Source organism: Nematostella vectensis, chromosome 10, assembly GCF_932526225.1.
Source record: "Nematostella vectensis chromosome 10, jaNemVect1.1, whole genome shotgun sequence".
NCBI classification, from domain to species: domain Eukaryota; kingdom Metazoa; phylum Cnidaria; class Anthozoa; order Actiniaria; family Edwardsiidae; genus Nematostella; species Nematostella vectensis.
In genome coordinates, this window is record NC_064043.1 from 4,080,891 (window position 1) to 4,104,814 (window position 23,924).

General features: G+C 41.0%; 3 protein-coding genes across 3 annotated transcripts; 1 reads left to right on the forward strand and 2 right to left on the reverse strand.

The window, feature by feature from the left end:
* Window positions 1-753: 753 nt before the first annotated feature.
* Window positions 754-2,984, reverse strand: LOC5504547 (melatonin receptor type 1B). Its single transcript, XM_001625374.3, has one exon. The coding sequence runs from the start codon at window positions 2,768-2,770 to the stop codon at window positions 1,676-1,678; it is 1,095 nt and encodes a 364-aa protein (XP_001625424.2). The 5' UTR covers window positions 2,771-2,984; the 3' UTR covers window positions 754-1,675.
* Window positions 2,985-5,025: 2,041 nt separating this feature from the next.
* On the forward strand, window positions 5,026-16,635 carry LOC5504525 (pleiotropic regulator 1). The gene is made up of 13 exons (XM_001625394.3): window positions 5,026-5,070; window positions 5,192-5,298; window positions 7,258-7,388; window positions 7,774-7,827; window positions 8,403-8,499; window positions 10,412-10,619; window positions 11,121-11,213; window positions 11,756-11,905; window positions 12,886-12,987; window positions 14,148-14,359; window positions 14,868-15,007; window positions 15,878-16,071; window positions 16,453-16,635. The coding sequence occupies exons 1-13, from the start codon at window positions 5,059-5,061 to the stop codon at window positions 16,510-16,512; spliced, it is 1,560 nt and encodes a 519-aa protein (XP_001625444.1). The 5' UTR covers window positions 5,026-5,058; the 3' UTR covers window positions 16,513-16,635.
* LOC116612230 (beta-1,3-galactosyltransferase 5) lies at window positions 16,610-19,695 on the reverse strand. Its single transcript, XM_032372868.2, has 2 exons — window positions 19,052-19,695; window positions 16,610-18,084 (listed from the first exon to the last, which is right to left on the reverse strand). Exons 1-2 carry the CDS (start codon window positions 19,540-19,542, stop codon window positions 17,277-17,279), a joined length of 1,299 nt encoding a protein of 432 aa, XP_032228759.2. The 5' UTR covers window positions 19,543-19,695; the 3' UTR covers window positions 16,610-17,276.
* Window positions 19,696-23,924: the final 4,229 nt, after the last annotated feature.

The window sequence follows — 23,924 nt, forward strand, 5'->3', positions numbered from 1 at the left end:
ACGCTTTTTGTCTTGCTCCCAGTGATAGCTTTTTGTTTGGTCTTCTGTCTGCTATCATTTACTTGATTGACTTTGTGATATTTGCTCAGTAATTAGTACTTGATTGTGCAGGCGTAATGTTTGTCTGTGCTATTTGACAAAGTGATTACGTCTGCCTCTCGTAAATAAAAAAAGGACATAAAAAGGATATAAAAAACGTAGAAATGGCATCAATATCCAAAGCATATTAAATAAAATCGCCCAACCTCAATATAAGGGCCCCCGAATGGTCTTTGGCGAGCACCCCGTTTTTTATGCGAGACCGAGCATTTTTAGTTGTTTAATAAATCGAGCAACCTGCACATTCAAAAATACAATGCGAGCACGGCGGAAAAAAATGCGCGAGCATGCGAGCATTGGCCAAAAAATGCGAGCACATCGAAATTTCGGGGGACCATTCCGAGGCCCTAATATTTGTGTGTGTGTCAAAACTTTCTTCGTTTTGTTTTTGTGTCCGCGCCGTTCATGGAGAACCCATATTTGTTTCCATATTGTTTCAGGGAACATCAGCGTGAGGGCAGATCCTGTCTAGTAGGTAAGTGATCGAAATTTTGAAAAGAGAGGAGATATCAAATGCAAAAAGTAGAATTGCTATTCTTGAGAAAAACAGTTTTTTTTTTTCGGTCGGGTTGCCCGGGGGTGGGGGAGGTGGGTTGCGCGTCTTTCGATGTTTCGCGTTCTGTGGCTTTGCCAAGTCTAGAGCAAGAGTCGGGATTAGCTTTTTAACGTTTTATTGAATCATAAAAGTGTTTGCCTATGGTGTTACTGCTCTGAGCAAACTACCAAATATTAAATAATGATATAGTGATTTTATATAATGCTCACTTTAAAAGCATCTCGCAACTGGCTTTCATACTTAACGACTTTTATTATTGATATTATTAGATACACCATTCCAACAAGTTCTTCCCTTCACGGTGCTCCAACATCCCATGCATACTTTATCAAACATCCGACGCTGTTAGCTTAACATTTGATAAGTAGAACGTCATGTCCCTTTTTTTTCCTATATGCATTTGTTGGATAACTTTTTTTGTTATCGAATTGTTCTTAAATGGATTTTACTGTTCCGCTTTCAACGGTAGCAAAAGGATATTTAAAAGAGCTGGCAGAAAGAAAACAGAGGGATAAAAAATAGAACAAAACGTTGCGTCTGGAAGCGATATTTAAATGACAAACGTCTATCGAAATCAAGATAAAAGACTAACGCTTTATCATGACCGCGATTAAAACATGAATGTGAGAAAATTGCGACGGCTTTTAAATTTTTTTGGTAACAAGTCATTAGTTTGTCTATCTGATTAAAAACGAAGAGCCCTCGTGAATTAGCCTTAAATTTGTTGTGTAAACTCTCTACTAATTTCGCACACCCAATAAATCATTTGACGGCGCTTAAATTCAAACTTCTGAAACAGATGTCCCAGATATAGTTTAACCGTTAATACAAAAAAAGAATGGAGGTATATTTATTTCTACAATATCGGAATTATTTAGCGGAAAGTTAGCAGGTGTACCACCTCTGAACAAACTTATCTCATATTCAAATAAAATAAACATTGCGCTTGTGTAATGTGCATGCGTCTCTATTTACTTATGGGTCTTGTTTCAGTAAAGGAAGAGAAATGGTTCATCTCTCTTAGCCGGCAGTGTTGTCGGGTGCTGTGACTTCTGTTGCGCTTAGTACAGTACGAGGATCAATAGTTCTACAGCCCCTTAGACAAATGACTCCCTTTATCATCATTTCATATTCTCTTCTAAATGCGCGACTTGCTAACCCGTAAATCAGAGGGTTTATCATGCTCGATATATAGATGAGAAACATATAGGCCATGTATACTTCTCGATGGTAAATCGGTTTTCCATTTGCTGCGTCCAGATAGTCAATTATGCTTACTGGCATCCAACAAGAGACGTAACCGAGGAACACTGCCCCCAAAGTTTTCGTAATCTTAGTTTCTTGGACATGTGCGCGAAGTTCAGCTCTGGTTGCGTTTGCTGAGGTGAATACTTTGTTTGTCCTTCTCACTTCACGAAATACAGACAAGTAGCAAAAGGCGATAATATTCAGTGGTAGTCCAATAAATAAAGCTTCCAGGAATACGGTGTAGGGGATATTAGACTCGAACCGGTACAGGCACATGGCTTTCCCGGGCTGAAAATCGTACCCCCCGGAATAAAAAAACAGAGGTGGGATAGAACCCGCAAACGAATTGAACCAAATAATCAAAAGATAAATTCTCGTCTTTCCTTTAGAGAACCTGATTTGGTACTTCGCAGGTTTCACGATGCAGAAAAACCTATTCACGGCAACGAAGAACATAGTGTTCAAGGAGGCAAGACCAAGGTTGAACGCAAAAAAACCTTGAGCTTGGCAAAACCTCTCTCCAAAAATCCACCTTCCATGGATTAGTGTTCCTAAGGAGTAGGGCATACAGAGTGAAGCCATAAGTGCATCGCTGGCCGCCAAAGTCACAACGAACATGTTTGAAATTGTTCTCAAGCGGCGATTTCGGTAGACGGCGGAGAACACGAGCAGGTTTCCTGTCAAGCTAACACACAACACCGTACACAGCAAGATAGACTCAACCACTACCAAACTTTCACTGCGAGAACTCAGCTCTGATTGTAGTCCTTGTTTCGCGCCTAAATCCATGTCTTTAGCTTCTTTCGAACTAGTGTTTACCTCCGACTTGCTTAGAGATATATTCAAGAGGGTCATTTTGAAGGTCATGTGACTTATCTGCTTTTTAGATGGACTCGATTTTGCCTCGATAGATTCCCGGTTTGTTAATGTAGAAAACGCAGATACTACGAACCAGAAAGCAAAGGTGCCGAATGCTGTGGGCTGAAATTCAAGCCGGGTTCATGAAACGAGTCGGTTCAAGGGTTTGCATCTTGTACAATCACGTTCATTAGTGATCGGCCAATCAGCTAGGCACACTTCTAACAGGGGCGCTAACCCGAACCATATATTTCAGCTAGCTGTCGTACCTAAAGGTCTAGTCTGATGCCTGAACTGTCATTTATCCGTATCGGAGAACAAACAAACGGAAATAAAATACTAAATATTTGGCATATATTCTGATTGCCTTTAAAATAGGGAGTCGTTTGATTAGCACCCCAATGCAATGACTTGGTGAAAAGGCGAAGCTATTTATCACTTTAACTTCTCGCCATACACGCGAAGAGTCAAGTCTTTTGCAGGCCCCAGACAGATAACCCAGGCCGCTTTATCTTCGCAGACGTTCTGGAAAAAGGCTTTTTAGAGAAATGCTGTTAAAAACACTGATTCCCAAGGCTGATAAATTGATAGCGATGCTCTCAATGTGCGCCAGCTTCCGTCGTATGGGTTCCGTCGGTATGTACGTATATGGAAACGCGTGAGAAACTTTATCATCTTGAAACTAAATGGCCCTGCAATTTCAGCAACGAAACAGGTGAAACCATAGCTAACAACTATGGTGAGACCCAGGATTTAGGCGGATAATTATTTTAACAGCTTTCTTGTGCTAATAATTATAAAATGCTCACAAGCTGTTAATGTGCTCAAAGATGACATTTTGTCTCAATATATTAAAAATCTCTCCTTTTTACTAATACTTATGCTTTCTATTTTTTATGTCAAGATCACTTTCAACAATGATAAAGTGCACAAGTTGCCCCTAAGGGCGACTCTATGCTTTTCACAATAAAATGCTCTGTTTGACCGTCTTCAGTATTTTGATTTGTTTTTTTATGTACTGTAATTGATGACGGCCGTAATTGGCTTTAGCTACTGCCTACAAAAGGCTTAAAATAAGGAAGAAAAACATGCATTTGATAAAATCTAAACTTTTTTATAAACTGTGGGAAAAACGCTGGTAGTTTTAACACACCATTCTTTGGATAATCTTAATCCTTTTAAAAGTAGGCTTGATCCTCTCAAAGCATAATTCTGAAATCCAAAGACGTTTTCTGGCTTCGTGGTGCTGACCTGCAAGACGTGGTCCACGCTTTTTAACAAGATTCAAAAGCGTGGAAACGTATTAGTTTTTTTTTCTGTTGTTGTATGAACCGTATGAACTAATAGAATGTTAAACTTTTTCATTTTTGGGGGGTGTCCACAGACAAGTTAAGTGCAACTAGAAAAATACGATTCTTTGGCAATCACTCAGAGCGGGCGATAAAACCATGCGTCAACCTAATTAGGGATCGTCAATATTTCGGTGATAGTGGAAGGTAACTGAAATTTGGCTATGCATTTGGGCTTATGGTCTTGCTTGGTCTTCGTATAATTGACTGGCCCACGGGATCGGTATTCAGTAGAGTCCCTTAGAAGCTATGTGAATGACCACAAGGTCACGGATGTTGTGCGAATGTTTGCAATTTCCATCGCTTTTTATTACGGAAATTACCCAAAAGATGCTCGTAAAATTGCGGACTGGTCTTGTCGATAGAAAAGACATTGATGCTTAGGGCGTCGTTATCCGTACTTTTCAAAGCTTATAATCTGGTAAATTATCGGAAATAGCCCTATTTTATGATTTTGGCTTCAGGGGGGGGGGGGGGGGGGGGCAATCTTATGATCAAACGATCAGACTAAATATTACAGCTGTAAAGTGCATGTCCCTCTTCTCTAGGCATAGGCAGAAATATCAAACATACAGCGAGGGGTACATCAGTTTGTGGAATTTAGCCACATGCATTTTCTATTTACAACCCTTGGTTTTCCTCATACATGTTTATTCAGGCGTTTATTCTCTGGGAGGCGCTCCCTGATCTATGACGAAACAAGATTTCAATGATAAAAAGTTATGGCAACTTCCCTTCTAACGTACGGCCCCTCTCATCAGATGAGTCTATTTTGATAGGGGCAAACTTTTAGGCGAGGCTTATTCGGGGTGGCACTCATTTGTGTTTTCCTGTTATTAGATAGAGAGGCGCTTGCTTGGTGATTTTAATTGGGCTACCTGTGGTCCCATGAGTCTCTTCGCGCCTTTTTTTTTAACCTGCGCATGCGTCGTGCTAAAAAAATACAAAATGGCGTCCGAGGTACGTAGAGAAGGGAACCGAATTGCAGTATTTTCCATGAGTAGCGTCTGAAAACAACCCTAATATTCATCCCTCGGGCATTAAGGTATAATCTAACTAATATTTGTTTTGATTTTTGTAGGATATTGTCAAGCACTCGGTCCATACGCTGGTTTTTCGTTCTTTGAAGAGGACTCATGATCTATTCCTCCACGACCACGCGTTACCGGTCGCACAAGACGAACACAGGTATTGCCCATGAGCCGCGTTTGCTTGTGTGTATCTTGTAAATACTACTTAAAGCAATGCTGGTAAAGGATTTTCTTGGGGCTTCTTGTAAATTTGTAATTTGTCTTGTATTCTAGCTGTTGTTTGTAATAACGCTCGTTCGTTTAGCTAGGGTTCTTTTTCGAACACTACTAATCCCGGCGTAATTAATCGATGAAACCGATAATCGATGAAAATCGATATAAATCGATGTCAATCGAAATCAATCGATGCTAATCAATCGATTAATATTGGCAATCGATGGTTAATCGATGATCTGCAAATTTGTGACCTTTCATCGATTAGTAATCGAGCGAAAGGCAACGTGAGAACAAATACATGATGCAAGGCATGGACTTATAAGGATTTATTAACAAATTAAATAATAAATTTTAAGTGATAACAAACATAGTCAAATCCAGAGAAAAGGTAACCTAAACCAAAGGCTAGTTTTAAAAACAAAGTACTTACAACCGGTAAATCAAACTGAACACAACTGGCATGACAGGCCCGTACGGACAGCACTCTAAGCTTGTGGCTTATCTCTGCTGACTGTCTTCCCTGAGCAACTGCATTTCTTGCTCCCGCATCACGCCTTGCAAGCAATGCGTCTCCTTTGCTCAACGGTACTAAAACACTAACAGATACTGTAAAAACAGCCGCTTTTATACTCGCTCGGGGACGCGCACCTCTCTAGGGATGCTAACATTTACTACCATGCAAATTACTCAGTGTCCATTGTCCTGTCAAATTTAGAAACTAACCTTCCTGGGAAATGGTGAAAGGACGCTTTCTTGATTCAACTAACACTATAAAGCTATTAATACTAATCTAAAGGAATTCGAAACATGTTGAAAGTAAATTCCTAAACGTGCACGGATCGAATTTTCATCGCTATTCGCCAATCGTGTTGGAGGTACCTAAAACACTGTGGAAACTAGCCGGGCGCCTTGAGCTAGTCCCCTAAATACCAAATTCCCCGCTTGCCACACTTTCGCCAGGAGATCATTCATCGGGTCAACCACATACACGCAAAAGTCTACTGCTTCCTTGAAGATACTGGAGGTCCCTTTTGGGAAATCGCCATCCCAGCTCCCCAAATACAGCAACCTTTAAATCATCCGATCCCTCTGCCTCCTTATCAACGGTCACTTGCATCGACATCGCGGCGCATCGCACGGCGTTTGCCTGTTTCTCGGCACGTCACGATCATGCAAGGGTGTGGATCAAGTCCTCCACTCTCACACAAACACATGGCCCTCGCTTTTTAATCGAATAACAATTTTTCGCCTTTCTAGAATGTTAACATGCATAAAACACATTGTATGACAGTAGCGTGATCAATTATTGCGGGTATTTTATTTTGTTTCTGGAAAGAATATGCTGAAATTTGATATGCTAGCAAAAGCTTTTCGAACGGTACGATATCAATAGTATTAAAAATAATTTTAGTTACAATACGACTCAGCAATTTCAAGATAGTCTAGCGTTCAAGTACTTGTCTCGGACCACAGTGACCCGGGTTCGATTCCCAGTAGTACAGGGTTTTTTTTCAGTTTTTTATTTTTATTTTTTATAATGATAATGATTAATTATACTGTTCTTGGTCTGTCATGACGTTGAAAAGAAAAAAAAGGTGTAAGGAAATTTTATGTACTCTCTGCATCTTGGATGTGTTCATGCTTTGTTCAGTATCCTGTTCATCTTTTATGCACACAAGAAAATAACTAGAAAAATCAATTTGCATTCACAAGTTTGCTCACAGAGCCTTTGATTTACCCACCTTGGCACTTCTTTGGTACATTGTAAATTTTTTGTAATACTTTGGTAATTATTAGCATTGATTACCCATGTGATTTTGTCATGAAAGTTTGAAGAAGGCTCAGATTACTCTACTATTTGAGTTCTCTTACAAACACCTTGTCCCTTAATTCTTTGAAGTGAGAAGATCAAGATAGCATGCAAAGTGCGAGATGAGTATGATCCTATCAAGGACTTGGTCCCCGTATCATCTGCAAAAGAAACACATGGACAGAACATGACATCTCACTCAGACCGCCTGCAGCAGCAAGGTACGGCATGTTATCTGTGTTTTGATATGACCTAATTGTGCAGCCATTTAGCTGGGTAGGTGGGCAGGGGGCAGGGGGCTGGAATGCCCCACTCTCCACTGCTAAAAAATGGGTACAAATTCTTGCAAACTTCTTGTATACTGCAATAAGCTAGCCATAAATTATAGAATTTAATGTTCTGTAACATAGCTGTAGGGTACTGTATATGCAGATAAAGTCAGTTATTTTATCATATTAAAATTACTGGGGTCTGTGGGCCAGGTTTTTATTTTCTATATTCTCTTTTTGATGTGTACTGACAACTCACTATGTAGTCTCAACTAGTAAGAGGAGCTTGTGATTGTGATTGTGATTGTGATTGTGAAGGGTGCTTCTCTAATTCTAGCCCAACATCCAGAGACCATTATCCAAGGAGGTCACCCATACCCTCATGCGCCCGGTAGGTGGAGTCATGTACACACACACCATAGTTTATTTTTCATTTGCTGCAGGTGCCTCATGTTCTTGAGTAGGCAGCAAGTGTTTATGTGAAGTTATACAGTCTTTTGACAAAAGGTTGTCATGTACCGGCTTTGTGACAATGCAACAAGTCCGCATGTAAGTATGAGTAAAACCACTTAGGCGCCAAGCTGCATATTTTAGCCACGGCTACATCGTCTTAGTCTGAAGTTATGTGGTGGCTAATATATGCAGCTAGGCACTTCAGTGAAGCCGGTGCGCGACAATCTTTTGTCAAAAGACTATACGTACAATACAATACATATAAGCATTTATTGGGTTAGGTGGAGAAGACATGGAAACAACAGTTTTATCCCTACAAGCCTGTTTCATGGTTATCCTCAAGAGAAAAAAATCCCCTGATGTTTGGATAACCATGAAAGAGGCTTGTAGGGATGAAACTGTAATTTGCATGTTTCTTCCACATTTCCAAATAAACTCCTCTCTACACCTGTGTATCAAGCACTGTTCTATGAATGCCTGCACTCTTGATTTGGTTGATTCGTGTCTTTTCAGGTGTCCCGCTTACATCAGAAACAGCTGTTTACCCCCGAGAAATATCAGAAGCAGGAAAACAGAGGATATTATCAGAGTTGCCTTTATCAGACTCTCAGTAAGTCAATGGCACACATAAAACAGTACGGGTATCGAGTATCATAACCTCCAATCGCGAACGTCGAGACGCGATGCATATTCTACTCAAGAGTAAATTGCGAGTATCGACTCGCAGAATATTCATAGACTTATTATGCATTTACAAGTGATCGATTGTCGGCTCTATAGTCTGTGTTCAGGATGACTTGGACTTTGGATTATTGTAGTAAACATAGGACTTCAAAAACTATTTTTACCATTTCACAAGCCTAATATTTCGTGAACAAACATTTAGTGAACTAACTATAAGCATAGAGCAAGGATTCTGAAAAAAAAAAACTAAAATAACATCTAGAGAAGATTCAGGATGAAGTTTGTTTTTATCTTTAGGGGTTTACTTACAACTCAAAGCTGTATGAAGCGGAGAACAAACCGTAGCTTGTAAAGACAACATTTGACCAACTTCGAATTTTTCTCTAAATAGAACCAGGGTAAATAGTTATAACTTTTGGCTCATCATCCCTACTGGCATTGGAGGCAACACAAGAAACTTTTCAAAGGATAGAATAGTATTGAAGAAAGGAAGCAACAGAGTTTGAAGAATAGAAGCGACAGATTTTGGTGCAGGTGATAGACAACTACATGTAGTGCGTGACTAGCTGGCGAGACAATAAAAATGTGTGAATGGCACAGTGGTTTTCGGTAAACATAAAATACGATGATACGAAAGGACTGTACGAAATATGATAATACGAGAAGAAAACATAGTAGCTCATAAGAGATATACGATTTAATCGCAACAGGCTAATTTTTTAGAAGTGATAAAAGCGACAAGTGTTCCGAGTGAATATTTGTTTGTTTATAAACTGTATTATGAAGACGGTAAAAGCGGCATGCAACATAAAAATAGACGACAAAAAGCCCACTAAATATAAGAATCACAAGCTGCTGCGATACTAAAGACCAAGTGTGTTGGAATCAAGAACAGTTTGAAAAGTATTATGTTTCTAATTATTTAGAAGCGAATCAAAGGCCCACGAGGAAAAACATGTCCTCACACGATGTCTACTTCATATGATGTCTTCCTCGCTTTATCTCCTTTGATGTATACCTTTTGATCGGCCACAAACAGCTCAAGATATTTTAAGCGAAATTGTGTTCCTTTTCAGAAGTGATTTCAAATTATATTTCCAATAAGAGTCGCGGTGTTGCGTATTTTAGCTTGTTTTGTCTACGAAGAAGATTAATCGGTTTCATTAGATTTCTCATATTTGAGTCATCATCCTACAACCACAGTAACACATAGGCACTCGCTTAATTTGCAAGCGGCACAGTTTCTGCGAGTATGAGTGGCTCATTAAAAGTGTGTGTCGATTGTTGCATGTAGCGTTTTTAATGAGGACTCGACCTACACTCGCAATTGGAGGTTATGATACTCTATAGCAGTACTGTACATATGGCCTCCCCTTCCTGTATTTTTACCCATTTTTATCAGAAACTGTCCAAACTGCAGCATTTCTTCAACTAATACAAATTGATAAACCACAGTTTTTCTAGTGCAGCAATGCTCAAATTTTCTAAGCTTTTATCACACTAGAATTATCAGATACTAATTCCACATTCACATCAGCACTTAAACCAAAGGGGGTTTAATTAAACTGGTTTAAATTTAAATCTCCCAAGAGTGGACGAAACCAAGAACAAAACTGAATAGACTGTGCTGAACATGCTGCTAAGTGATCATTTAGCTAGTAAGAATTCAACACAATGAGAAACTAGGCAAGTTATCAGGCAAAGAAAGACCTTGTTTATTGTAACTAAACATGGTTTTGGTGTGAATGCAGCATAAGAAAGGAAAGAATGAAGTGTACAATAAAATAAATAATATAAAAAAATCAAACAAATAATTTTTTTGTATTTCATATCAATAGACTTGAAGCTCAGAAACGTTCTTTGGGCATTGTGGACATCAGACAGAAAGCCATGGCGTCGGGAGGGCAGGAGCGGTTAGGTCCCAAATCAAAAGCCCTTGTCAGTATTGGTGGCACAAAACAACAACAGTCAACGGCCCTCATGCACCAACGGAAGACACCCTCCCTCCCCAAGCCACAGTGGCATGCACCATGGAAACTAATGAGGGTATGTACTGATGAGGAAAAATCAGCAATATCTATCCTTAGCTGTGTTGGTGTTCAGACATGACTTATGTGGTGGCTGTGTTACTGGACGCATCTTCTCATTCTTTTGTTTTGACTGAGTTCTGTCTCTGCACCCCCATAGCTCAGAATTCCAGCTGCAGGGAATTTGATAAGCTCTCTGAAAGTATTTAGTCATGTTTGATACAAAATGTTAAGTAGTCAAGTTATTTGGATCTTGAACATCTAAATTCCATGTATAGTCACAGTGCATCAGTTTAAACAGACCTTTGCTTTGCTAATTTACAAAGAACTCTGTTTGTTCCCTCAGTACCAAATGTCAACCATTGCTAACCATTTTTCTCCAATTGGACAACAAAGGAATATAAGCCAAAGAGGTGTTTAGCCTTAGTTAAATTATTGGTCTGGGCTTGTCTCTTTAATTACAAAAACATTGTTTACATCCTCTAGATGCTCCCAAACACTTATTGTTTGTATTTGTCAGGTTATAAGTGGTCACACAGGCTGGGTGAGATCTGTGGCAGTAGAGCCAGGGAACAAATGGTTTGCCACAGGCTCGGCTGACAGAACTATAAAGGTAACAATTTATAGATCATACCCTGCATGGAATACACACTCTTTATGGATACTAACCTCTCTATCTTTCAAAATAAACAGTGCCTGGAATGTTTGGATTTGAAAAGGTTGTACTCTAAAAAAGTGTAGTATTTGTTGCATAGTAGGCAGGAGTGGCTTTGTAGACCCTTCCAATCCCTCTCGTATTAATTATGCAACATGAAAGTCAGAGTTTGTGTTTAGCCTGGTTGGCAAGGCTTGTGCCATCCAAGTCTCACGCGCTTTACATTGAAGACTCTGATACAGAGATTTGATTATAGTCCACTTGAAAATGTATTGACGTCTTGACCGGGAATCAAACCCGTTCCAGTAGAGGTGAGAGACCTTTATACTCTGGCATCCTAACACACTGGGCAGTCCGTTATTCCGAATTTGTATTTGATAGGTTATTGAAAAAAAATGTCAAAATTAAGCGTTTGTCTTAAGTTTTTAAAAAATTATAGCTCAGTGCTTTCTTGGAGTGATGTTAAGTGAATTTTATATTGATTTTTTTATTGTTATCAGATTTGGGATCTTGGAAGTGGCAAGTTGAAGCTGTCCCTAACAGGGCACATCAGTACTGTTCGAGGGCTGGTTGTAAGTCCACGCCACCCATACCTCTTCTCAGCCGGGGAAGACAAGCTTGTGAAATGCTGGGATCTGGAATATAACAAGGTAAATTACCACTACTGTGCTTAAAATGAGAACCCCACCTCCTGCTAATTTTTATCCCCCTTCAAAGTTTAATAGGGCATTTGCACTAGTAAAAATGTATTTTAGTGTTATTTTTGGAAGGCTGGATAGCAACCAAAATTATTTGAAATTCCAAACATAACCATCCAGGTTTATTAAATGAAATTTGATATTTCAGATAAATACTATATTGTGGTTTGAACGCCTCATATTTAGCAGATGGGATGGCCTGAAGACTGTACTTTTAGGTTTGGTACAGGCTGTATGATTACCTAACTGTGATAAGGGCCCCTTTAAAGCCGCATTGTCACCAGTTTACTTCTGGAGGTCTTAGGGGAACCTCGACCGTTAAAAGACAAAAGAATCTATTATAATCCAAGATATTTAACAGGCCATCTGCTCTAAATTATCAATCACATCCTTAAAAAAAACTGCTTTCAACATTATAAAATATTATTTTTGCGTTGTCCGTTTAAATCTATCGGAGATTGTTCATAATCGACCGGAAGTAAACTGGTGACAATGCAGCTTTAAGTTTGGTGGACCTGGTGTATTATATCAGTAATAGTAATGTACAGAAGCACTGGCATAGTAGGCAGGAGTGGTTTTGGTTGTCTCTCCAAATTCCTCTCGTATATATTATGCTACATAAAATCCAGAGTTTGTGCTTAGGCTGTTCGGCAAAACTAATGTTGTACAGCTCAGGTACACTTTTAGGAGACTCTGGGACAGATGTTCGAAGCTCAAATACCCCCCCCCCCTTCAATGCTTGACAATAAGAATACATTACAAGGCCCTAGAAATATCGATAATGATAATAGAAATAATAGCGATTAGAAAATAAGCTTAACATATGAGAGTGCATGTTATGTGTGGGTGATGGTGGTAATGCTGGGTGGAGGGTGGGGTGATACATTTGTGGCCTGATGTTTATTGTTGATTAATTTGTATGTATTTTTTAGGTGATAAGACATTACCATGGTCACCTAAGTGCCGTTTACGATGCTGATATCCATCCCACTATTGATGTGCTGTTGACGTGTGGCAGAGATGCTACAACAAGGGTAAGCCTAAACCTTAAGAAATACAACCAGCCAATCCTTTATTATTTGCAAATATATATAATGGTCTATTTGTAAGAAAACTTCATAATTACCATATATGGTTTAACCCTTTCAGCACCACAGGCCTCTAAAGAGGCTAAGTCTGTGCTATCCAAGCTATGTGACCTGGTGGTGAAAGGGTCAAGTATGATATACTATATCATTCTCTAAATGCATAGTAGGCAGGAGTGGTTTCAGCATCATGTCTGATTCCTCTCGTATATATTATGCTAAAGTTTATCCAGAGCTTCTTGTGACCCTGTGGAGTAACTCCATCTTCACAGGGTTTGTGCTGTGAAAAGCTCTGGGACAATTTGTTTTACTATTTATTTCCTGCTTTTATCTGTAATTTGGCTGAAGTAAGTAACAGACAAAACTTTTATATTGGTAAAGTTACTCGGTGTATTGAAAACAAAGACCAAAGCTTCCATATTTTTTTCCTCTTTTAAGTTTGGCAGTAATACAGCCACTGTACAACAGACAAACCCTTGAAATCTCGGATTGTTTGACAGATGTTACCAGAGTTCTTTTCAACAGTTTTTTTTTTGTCACAGCTGGTTTATTGAGCTTTGACAGCTCCTTTGTTGCATGTGACACAAATTTGGTTTGACTAGAAGAATTACAGTATTTCATATTCAAACTCTCACCCAGAAGGGCACTATCTTTTTCTTCCTCTACCTTTTCTAAAAACAACCCTTAGAGCCTCTAGTATCCAGGGTACGTACCAATCATAATACCAGTAGAGTTCTTATCAATCAATGACCATTGATAATGTTAGGTCAGTTATTAATTAGTGTATTTAATTATTCGTGTGTTAAATTATTGACATTCATCACATTATATAGAAATAACATACTTACAGTCAAAACAACATTGGACATTTATTGGATGATGAAGGGTGGCTTACATACTTGGTCCTGAATAGTGCTCTTTAAAGTGTACAATCAATAACACTTAATTTTAAAAAAAACTGCAAACAATAAAAACAGTACATTTGTGAAAATATCTAACAGCAGACCCCAATTTTCAAGTTGATTAAACATCAAGAGCCTGTTTATCCCTGCACGATTCCTACAGTATAAAGTGTCCAGCATGAATCATAATCACCCATTGTGTATCAGGTATGGGATATCCGTACTAAGGCCTGTATCCACACCCTGACCGGGCACACCAACACCGTGTCGTCAGTACGAGCCCAGGCAGTCGACCCTCAAGTCATCACAGGGAGTCATGACTGTACTATCAGACTATGGGACCTTGCCGCAGGGAAATCTGCAGTGACCCTAACCAACCACAAAAAGAGTATCCGGGCTGTCACTCTTAATCCAAACTTGTAAGTCATGTGATCATATCTGAGGAATGCTAAATAGCAACTTGTTTGTTCTTGTTTTGCAATTGAAAATACAATGGCCATTTGCATGAAAACTCAAAAGCAACCATATATGATCAAAGTTAATTATTTTTTTGGTAATATTTGATTGAAAGTGTATTTTAGTTACTCGCTGCTGTGCCTTGGTATTGTGCTCGAGCTAAAATGATGACGTGATTGGCCTTCTTAAAAAAAACTATTGCGTATTTAGAATGTTCTTTTTGGCTAAGCGGGTAATGCGGGTAATTTTATCAATTGAAGTAGTGGGGATCATACTATTGTTTAAAATTGATATCTACTGCATTTTCAGTACATTGAGAAACAATAAACAAAATTGATAAACATTTTTCATGGCCAAAAAGCGCATGCATTTATTTGGGGAAAAAACAAGGTATGAAGCAGAAGTGAATGAACCAGCACCATGAACAGATTATTCTCTTGAAAGTAGGTTCTGAAAACTTGTGTTTAATAGGTTCACCTTTGCTTCTGCCTCACCGGACAACATCAAGATGTGGAAATTCCCAGATGGCAACTTCCTCCAGAATCTGTCTGGCCATAACACTATCATAAACTGCTTGGCTGTCAACTCTGATAATGTTCTCGTCTCAGGAGGTTTGTTTTGTTTTAAAAAAATTAGTGGAAGGGTTAAGGGAACTTAGTGGAAAAAAGAATGGAAACTCTACTAGCTAAGGAATAAGTCGGTTAAAGGCAGCACCTCTTCTTTTAACCGGTGAAATTCCCTGCCAGCTGATACCTAGACACTGTTATTCGGTATTTAAGCTATAAAAGGTTTTTGCAGAAAGCTTCCTTTGTTGACGTATGCAAACCAGATCCATTGGAAAATAGGTAGATATCTTTTTCCGGCAATGTTTTTGTAGACTAGTGAGGATCCAAATGTAGCCTACATCACAGGGAGTGACCTCGCAAAATACAAGCACTTCATCCAAGGAGAATTACATATAGTTAGTACTTTTCCGTGGAGACCTTCCCTTGACTGTGGCTGTGCCCACTTCTAAATGAAAAGAAGAGTGGCCTCTGCTAGCTTGGAAGTGGAAACAGGGAAACAGTAATCATTGAGACAGTGGATCGGGATAACTGAGTGACCTGTGAGGCTCTCCGACCTGTATATTGTGTGGAAGCATAGAATGACCAGCTGTGTCTTACTCAACATGCATAGTTGGCAGGAGTGGTTTCGGCATCATGTCTGATTCCTCTCGTATATATTATGCTAAAGTTCTATTCAGAGCTTCTTGTGACCCTGTGGAGTAACTCCAACTTGACAGGGTTTGTGCTTTGAAGAGTTCTGGGACATGTTTTTTTTTTTTTAATAAAAAAAAAAACAAAGAAAATAAAAATATTCTAATCAAGGATGTTGATTTTCATCCATGACATTAACTTTTTTTCCTATCAGCATAAAATTAAAGAGGGATAGGGATAAAACAAACTCCCCTTCTTAAAGCTTTTCTCTTGTGGTGTTCACAGGTGATAATGGCTCAATGTACTTTTGGGACTGGAAGACCGGGTACAATTTCCAGCGAATTCAGGGCACGGCCCAGCCAGGGTCCCTGGACAGCGAAGCTGGCATATTTAGCATGACTTTCGACCAGAGTAGTAGCCGTCTAATAACGACGGAAGCTGATAAAACAATCAAGATTTATAAAGAGGACGAGATGGCGGTAAGTACAAAAAGTCATACCATGGCCTTAAACCTGATAAGCATGCATATCAAGGTTACGCTGACCGCCTTGAGTACCCGAGGATAACACTGGTACTGTTTCAGAGTCCACGTGCAAAAATGTTTAATGCCCAAATACTGGGATAGGACGGTTAAAGGTGGCCACGGTAGCGCGCGTCGCATGGTAAAACAGTCAAGGTGGCCGCGGTAGCGCGCGTTGTACGGTAAAACAGTCATGGTGGCCGCGATAGCGCGCGTCACATGGTAAAACAGTCAAGGTGGTCACGGTAGCGCCCGTCACATGGTAAACAGTCAAAGTCGCGCGTCACATGGTAATAGTTAAAAAAACGCGCACTCATATTTTTTTATATTTTGTGCGCAGACTGAAGAGTCACATCCCGTCAATTGGAAGCCCGAGATTACAAAGAGAAAGCGCTATTAGGACCACAATATGCTCAAGGAGCTGTTTCCCTGAAACAGATGATTCCCTCGTCAAGGAACGGTCACCATGCACGAGATTGTATACATGTACACATTGCTTCGCAATCAAAATGTTTTTATTTTATAGTTGTCCAGTATTTTATTATAATAGATTTATTATTTGCCTCATCAATCCGAAATCAACTAGCAATACAACCTGCAAAACCATTGAAACGCGAAACCGCGCTATAAAAGGAGCGTGCCCAGGGCAGCGACACCTTCAGTTGTCGCTCAGCCGTCGAGCTGTCAAGACGTATCGGATTTTCTTATCGAAATCGAATGTTTGGTTCCATATAAACTAGCAAAGGTAGAAACAAACAAGTTGAGAAAGATGAGGAAGTTATCTGGGTTTTAAAGGACGCATTCAGAGTTTTATTATGAAATTTTGTCTATCGCTCTGTCTAACGGTTAGTCCGCTATGTTGGCTCTGATTTCAATATAAGTTGCAAAAAAATGCGACCGTATATCCTTCCTCTGCAATCTGCAAAATGTTTTACCGTCATTGGGCTGTGGAAGTTGCAGGAAAAATTAAAAGTGTAGAAGCGCGTTCGTAAGGCCTGCCACGTTTGGCTAAGATCTGTTCTATTGTATTCTCGTTCTTCGTCTGTGTTGCAACAATCCAATAGGGATGATAGCTTCTACATGACCCGGAAAAATTGCCTATTGTAACATGGCCATAGCGCCTCACGTCCAAAATGGTTTGCAAACTGAAGAATTGCTATCTGGCTAAGCTACATTGCGTGCTTTAGCTAATAATGCCGACACGCGCTGTTGTTTCGGAACAACGCACCTACGTCTAGCCCTAAGCCACGCGTTCCTTTGATACTGACTGCATATTGACGATACAGCAGTCATGATTCGCACGTTGTAATGTAAGGTTATTTGACCTTCGGGTCGCAGCCCGTGAATAACGAACGGTCCAAGAAGTTCGCACAACGGTCTATACAACGCGTACACTGGCCTGTACACACCACTCCTATCAAACCCACAAAATATAAAGGGAAGAAATCGCAAATCGGCGGTTGGGCGGACCCGTATTTCGTTCATAATAGTCCCGAAACAAGCGTCCTCCACCGGAAACATTTTGACGCGCTTAGACCCAGAGATGAGCCGCGGTAGGAGAAAACCGCTGAAGAGGTAGCCCCCGCCCGAGATGTACGCCGGGAACTCCTCTTCGGGATACTGGTCACGTGATAAATAATTGCGATGAGATGAGTCCCGGATGGCTTTGCTGTGGAGTGCTAGATTTCCAGTATAGAGGGGTTGTGACGCATTGATCACGTGATAAGAGTCCAACCACGTGATTAACGCTTGCACGCTCACGTAGCAATCGTCATCCGTCTTCAGGATGTAGTCCGCTGGACAGTTGTTTTGCGGCCACTCTATTCCAAGAACCATTTTCTTGTACAGATTTGGATATGATTCCTCGAAAGAGCCAAATATTACATCACGTGATCTCTTGGATTCCTCCGCGAGTGCTGATTGGATGAATTTGTTACGGCTTTTCCCAATCAGGAACACTGTTTTCCAAGACCTGTAAACATCAGAAATACTTGGAAACCCTTGGCATAGCAGTGCTTAGCGGATAACGCACAGAAAACGCCAGCAGTGTGTCTCGTAAACAGCGAAGAATTGGTTTTGTTTGAAAATCGACCGGGGTCCGTAGCGCTACCTGACATGTAGGGACGTGACATATAGGGACGCGTGAAATATAGGGACGTTACGAATACGAGTCCGTGGGAAACTTGGGGGAGCACAGTGATCAATTTAGTCTTTGTGGGAGGCGAGGGTGGGTGACAAAAGTACACATGACCTATACGGACACTCATAACAAGCAACTGAGCGCCTGACATATAGGGACGTTACGAATACTAGTCAGTGTGGGAAACAAGGGGGGACACACTGATCAATTTATACTTTGCAGGGGGGGTGGTGCCAAAAATTCACATGACCTATACGGACGCTCATAACAAGCAACTGCGCCTGACATAGGGACGTTACGTATACGAGTCCGTGGGAAACAAGGGGGAACACAGTGACCCATTTAGTCTTTGTGGGAGGGGAGGGGATATAACTGTGAAAATCCGCTGTCCTAACCTGGATACCAGAGGCTCCATTTTCACTCCGACAACACGGGCCGCGAAGCGGTGACAACTCGTAGTTAGTAAAGGGCGCATAGTAAACGAACGAAGCTCGAGACTGGTACCCAGGGTACCGCTGTTCCGACTTGTATGACAATTTTTAATGGATTTTGATATATAGCTACTGCTGAAACATCTCACAGCCTTCGAAAACATGCGTCACACAAGTCAACCCATTGTTATTTGTTTGATGCATTCTTACTGTTTTGTTAGCTTCTGTTCGTTTGTCCGTCTTGTCTGACTGACTGTCTGTAAGTCCGTCTTTCTGACTGTCTGTTAGTCCGTCTGTCTGACTGTTTGTTCGTCCGTTCTGTTTATATGCCCTCTGTGTTCGTCTGTTTGTCATCACGTTTTACCCACCTATTATTAACATTATGCATCTGGTTGAAATTCCTGTCAGGTCTTCCCCATGACTGTCTGATAGCTTCCCTTCTGGCGAAAGACCCCGGCTTTGTGTGTACTAGAATCAAAAGGAATGGCTTTCGTTCGCACTCAGCTAAAGTCCTGATTACATCATGATCTTTATTTGCTGCCAGTTTCAATGAATGCAAATTTGTACGAAAGTTTTGCAATGCCGACTGGTAACTCCTCTCAATAGCAACAAGGCTAGAGGGGACCCTGTCGACTTGTATATCTTGTTGTATGGGTTTGTTTTTGCGAGTTGTGTGATGGGAGAATCTTGATTCAGATGAAGGACCTTGCAAGTTCTCGTTCCTCCTCAGCGCTTGTATCTTTTCTTTCTCATCACGATATATTATTTTGGAATCTTCAGACATATAATAGATACTACTTAACAAAAGTATACATGCACCCGGCAAGAGAACCTTTGCCTTGAATCTTTTCGACGGCATCGATAACTTTTTGTACGATATGCAATCCCGAGTTAGACTGCATCATTACTTCAAAATCCTTTTGTCAATAGCGCATTCTCTTATCGAATTGTATTTTCTGCATCATTGAAAACTTACGCATCCGTGCATACCGGTTGGTCGTAGTGCTATGGCTGACTGCTTCCCTTAGGGAAAAAGTTTTATGTTGCTTTGGATACCGCGGTGAAGTTAACAACTAATTCAGCAGCTAATTCAAGTAGTGAAGTTAGCAACTAATTCAGCAGCTAATTCAAGTAGTGAAGTTAGCAGCGAATTCAGCAACCAATTCGAACCAAAGTTATAACAACGTCCTGATTTAACCAAATCTCGACTGCAAACACTTAACTCTTATGTATTATGATTGTTTAGTGAACTACCGACCATTGTACAATTTCGTGGCTTTTCAGATTTTATGCAAATAACGTAGATTGGTTATTCATATAAAACTGCTAAATTGGTTATAGTTTGTTGTTTCTTGGGCTTCTTGTATACAAGAAAAGGGAATGAGATGATAAAGAGTAAATATCTTTTACAGGATAAAGAGAATAGTCTTTTTTCTCTTAAAATCGAATACAGAAAGAGTTTAAAATCCACTCTGCTATTATTGACCTCGAGGTGACACGACAGACAGGGTGATTCGATACTCAAGAAACTTATGATTCTCATTTAACTAAAGCAGTCTCTGCGGCTGACAAACAAAACTTTAATAATGTGGTAAAACATGGGGTATTGATGGGTAACTTTAGCACCTTGTTCTAAGCCCGATAAATACCAAAAGCGCAAAGTAAAAGGGGTTTATTCACAGGTCGATTTCCCCAAATCTGGAATCATGAACCTGCAGGGGTAACTAAAGGCTATCGGAAAACTAAAGTCTCAATGCTATCTACAGAATTCGGAGCGTGTGGTAGAGCCGCGAACGTAGGGTATTGATGTGTAACTTGAGCACATTGTTCTGAACCCGATACCAATAGCGCAAGTAAAAAAAGACATATCCACAGGTCGATTTCCCCAAATCGGGAATAATAAGAATGCAGAGGTGACCAAAGACTATCGGAAAACTATAGTCTCAATGCCATCTATAGAATTCGGAGTGTGTGGTAGAGCCGCGAACATTGTCAATTGATTTGTAACTTGAGCACCTTGTTCTAATCCCGATAAATACCAATAGCGCAAAATAAAAAAGGCATATCCACAGGTCGATTTCCCCAAATCTGGAATCATGAGCCTGCAGCGGTGACCAAAGCCTATCGGAAACTATAGTCTCAATGCCATCTATAGAATTCGGAGCGTGTGGTAGAGCCTCGAACGTAGGTATTGATGTGTAACTTGAGCACATTGTTCGAAATCTGACGCATTTCTCCGGATGGCTGCTTCTGCATGAGTACTGCCCCCAATCCAAAGCTGCTTGCATCCGCGGAGACTACAGTCTCTTTCCCGGGGCTATACAGTGCAAGCACTCTCTCTGAAGCCATTTCTTCTTTCAAGTCATCGAAGGCATCATCTTGCGCCTTGCCTCAAACCCACGCGCTATTCTTCTTAAGCGTCTTCTCTGCTAGATTGGGACAGAAATTCATTAGTTGGTTCACCATCCCGAGAAATCGTCTCAGGCTAGGGATGTCCCTAGGTACATCCATGTCGACGATAGCTTTCACCTTGGCGGGATTTTTCTTGATCCCCTCGTTATCGATCACCTGTCCAAGGTACTCAATCTTCTTCTCTGAGAACTTACACTTGTCTGGGTTCAGTGTCATGCCGATTTCCGTGATGCGGTGAAGGACGGCAGCCAGTCTCTTATCGTGCTCCGCTTGGTCTTTTCCAACGACCAGGATGTCGTCCATATGACATAGTGTGCCTTCTAGTCCAGCCAGCTCCTGGTCCATTTTCTTCTGAAAGTATTCCGGTGCAGAGGAGATTCCGTATGGCAGACGGCGAAACATATACCGCCCAAAAGGAGTGATAAAGGTAGTAAGCTTAGCGCTTTCCTCGCTTAAGGGAACTTGGTGGAAGCCTGAGTTAGCGTCAAGTTTGGAGTAGATCGATCCTTTGGCTATGTTTCCGAGAGTCTCTTCCACTTTAGGCATTTGGTATACTTCTCTTCTGACTTCTTTGTTGAGCTTGGTGAGGTCGACGCATATTCGCACGGTTCCATTTGGCTTTGGTACCACTACTATCGGTGCGCACCAGTCCGTGGGCTCGTCTACTGGTTCTATCACGCCGAGCTCCACCATCCGGTTTATCTCTTGCTCCACTTTCTTTTGCAGTGGGAGCGGTTCTCGTCGAGGGGTTGTCAAACAAAATGGCTTTGCTCCTTCCTTAAGACGGATCGTGTACTCTCCGCTTAGTTTACCTAGACCATTGAAGAGGTGTGGGTTCTTGCGAACTATGGTTTCCTTGTTGATGAACGGTTCTTCATTTTGCTGGTTGGCGCTGCAATCGATAGCCCTGACACTGTAGGTATTGCGGATAGCTGGGATCCCTAGAAGCAGTTTTGTTGCACCTCTCACTACGTAGACACATTCTTCGATGCATGCTTCCCCGAGCTGTAGGTTCATGATTGCTTGTCCAACAGTTTCTAGTGGTGTATCCCTTGCGCCTATCAGCTTTCTGTCTGACGGCGAGAGTTTCCCATACACCTCTCTGTACACGGTTTCCGGCATCACAGAGACCTGGGCTCCGGTATCAATACACCACGTTAGCTCGCGTTTCTTTTCTCTCAGCTTCACATGCCATCCAGGATCGCGAATATAATCGGTAGATATCTCAGGCATTAATGCTTCGGCCTCACTGACTTGATTTTCGGAAGACGTGATGTCGAAGTTTTTATCTTGATCCGGTAATGTATTATCTGTTTGAGGGACTGCCAAAACCCGTCCCACGAATGTCGGGTTATGCTCTAAAACCTCACCCTCATGTGCATCTTCTACTTGACTTACTCTTGTGTTCGGTTTGCTTCTACATACAGCAGCGAAGTGCCCAACTTTGGTGCATTTATCACAACGCACGTTAGCTGCTGGACAGTTGATTTTGCCTCAAGGATGGTCTCTGCCACAGTATCCGCATCTATCAGGTGGCTGTCTCCGTTGACTTTTTGTCTCGGACCGCTGTGCATACTGGGGTGCTGTTTTTCCAGGTGCTCTCAATCCTACTCTCTCGATTGTTGCCGTCTTTGATTCTTGTAGTTCCCGACTAGATGCTTCTTTCATCGAGAGGATTGTTATTGTTTTATCGAGTGAAAGCCCTGCCCCTTCATCGTACAACTTCAATTTAGACCTATCATCTACACAGGAAAAGGTAAGCTTATCCCTTATAGCTTGCTGCTCGAGGAATTCGGGTGGGAATTTACATTCTGCAGCCCTTTTTCTTACAGTGACTACCCAGGAGTCAAAACTCTGATTTGGTTCTCGTTGGAGCTGGAGCCAGAACTTCTCGCGGAGCATTAACTGTGGGTCTCGTTTAGTAAAATGTTGGTCAAACTTCTCTATCACCGTCTTGTAATTATCCGGGTTTTCGCCCAGTATAGGGTCTCCACCATCTGGGTTTGGTTGATCAGGGCGAAATACAAAGTTACTATATATTTCTAGGCATTTGTCTCCAATATGATTGAGCAGTAAACCCACCTTGACTTCGTCAGGCTTCGTGGAGGTGGCAGTGGCCTTCAAATAAATTTCGAATTTTTGCTTCCACTTTTTCCAAGCAAACGCTGGATTTCCGCTCGAAATTTCCAATACTTCGGGTGGCTTCACGAATGGCGTGCTGCTTGCCATCTTCTGACACCATGTAGTAAGACGTTTATTGTGTTTAAGATACTCTAAGGTGCTACCATACAATCGTAGTCCGATCGCTCTAGGAGGCCGCCATCTTCCTTCGCCCCAGTCCCCCTAGTCCCTCTGCTACTACAGGTAGCCCAATACTACATTGACAAAAGTAATGATGCATTCTAACTCGGGTTGCATGTAAATTATATCGTACAAAAAGTTATCGATGCCGTCGAGAAGATTCAAGGCAAAGGTTGTCTTGCCGGGTGCATGTATACTTTTGTTAAGTAGTATCTATTATATGTCTTAAGTGTTTGCAGACGAGATTTGGTTAAATCAGGACGTTATTATAACTTTGGTTCGAATTGGTTGCTGAATTCGCTGCTAGCTTCACTACTTGAATTAGCTGCTGAATTCGCTGCTAACTTCACTACTTGAATTAGCTGCTGAATTAGTTGCTAACTTCACCGCGGTGCTTTGGATGTTTCAGGGCATTTTTTTTTCATTGACAATCATAGTCGAGAAAATACCCCATCCCGTGCGACAATGACCGCTGTGTTCTCGTGCAAAATATCAATAATATGTTAACTGACTCGAATAAAAACCAAT

Bases quoted from the DNA above. Each gene is read 5' to 3' on its own strand.
- LOC5504547 (XM_001625374.3), bottom strand. From the start codon at position 2,770: ATGACCTTCAAAATGACCCTCTTGAATATATCTCTAAGCAAGTCGGAG.
- LOC5504525 (XM_001625394.3), top strand. The intron at 11,214-11,755 runs GTAACAATTTAT...TATTGTTATCAG, and splicing joins CGGCTGACAGAACTATAAAG to ATTTGGGATCTTGGAAGTGG. The intron at 16,072-16,452 runs GTAAGTACAAAA...TTTTGTGCGCAG, and splicing joins ATAAAGAGGACGAGATGGCG to ACTGAAGAGTCACATCCCGT.
- LOC116612230 (XM_032372868.2), bottom strand. From the start codon at position 19,542: ATGCCGTCGAAAAGATTCAAGGCAAAGGTTCTCTTGCCGGGTGCATGT. The intron at 18,085-19,051 runs GTGGGTAAAACG...TGATGTTTACAG, and splicing joins ATGCATAATGTTAATAATAG to GTCTTGGAAAACAGTGTTCC.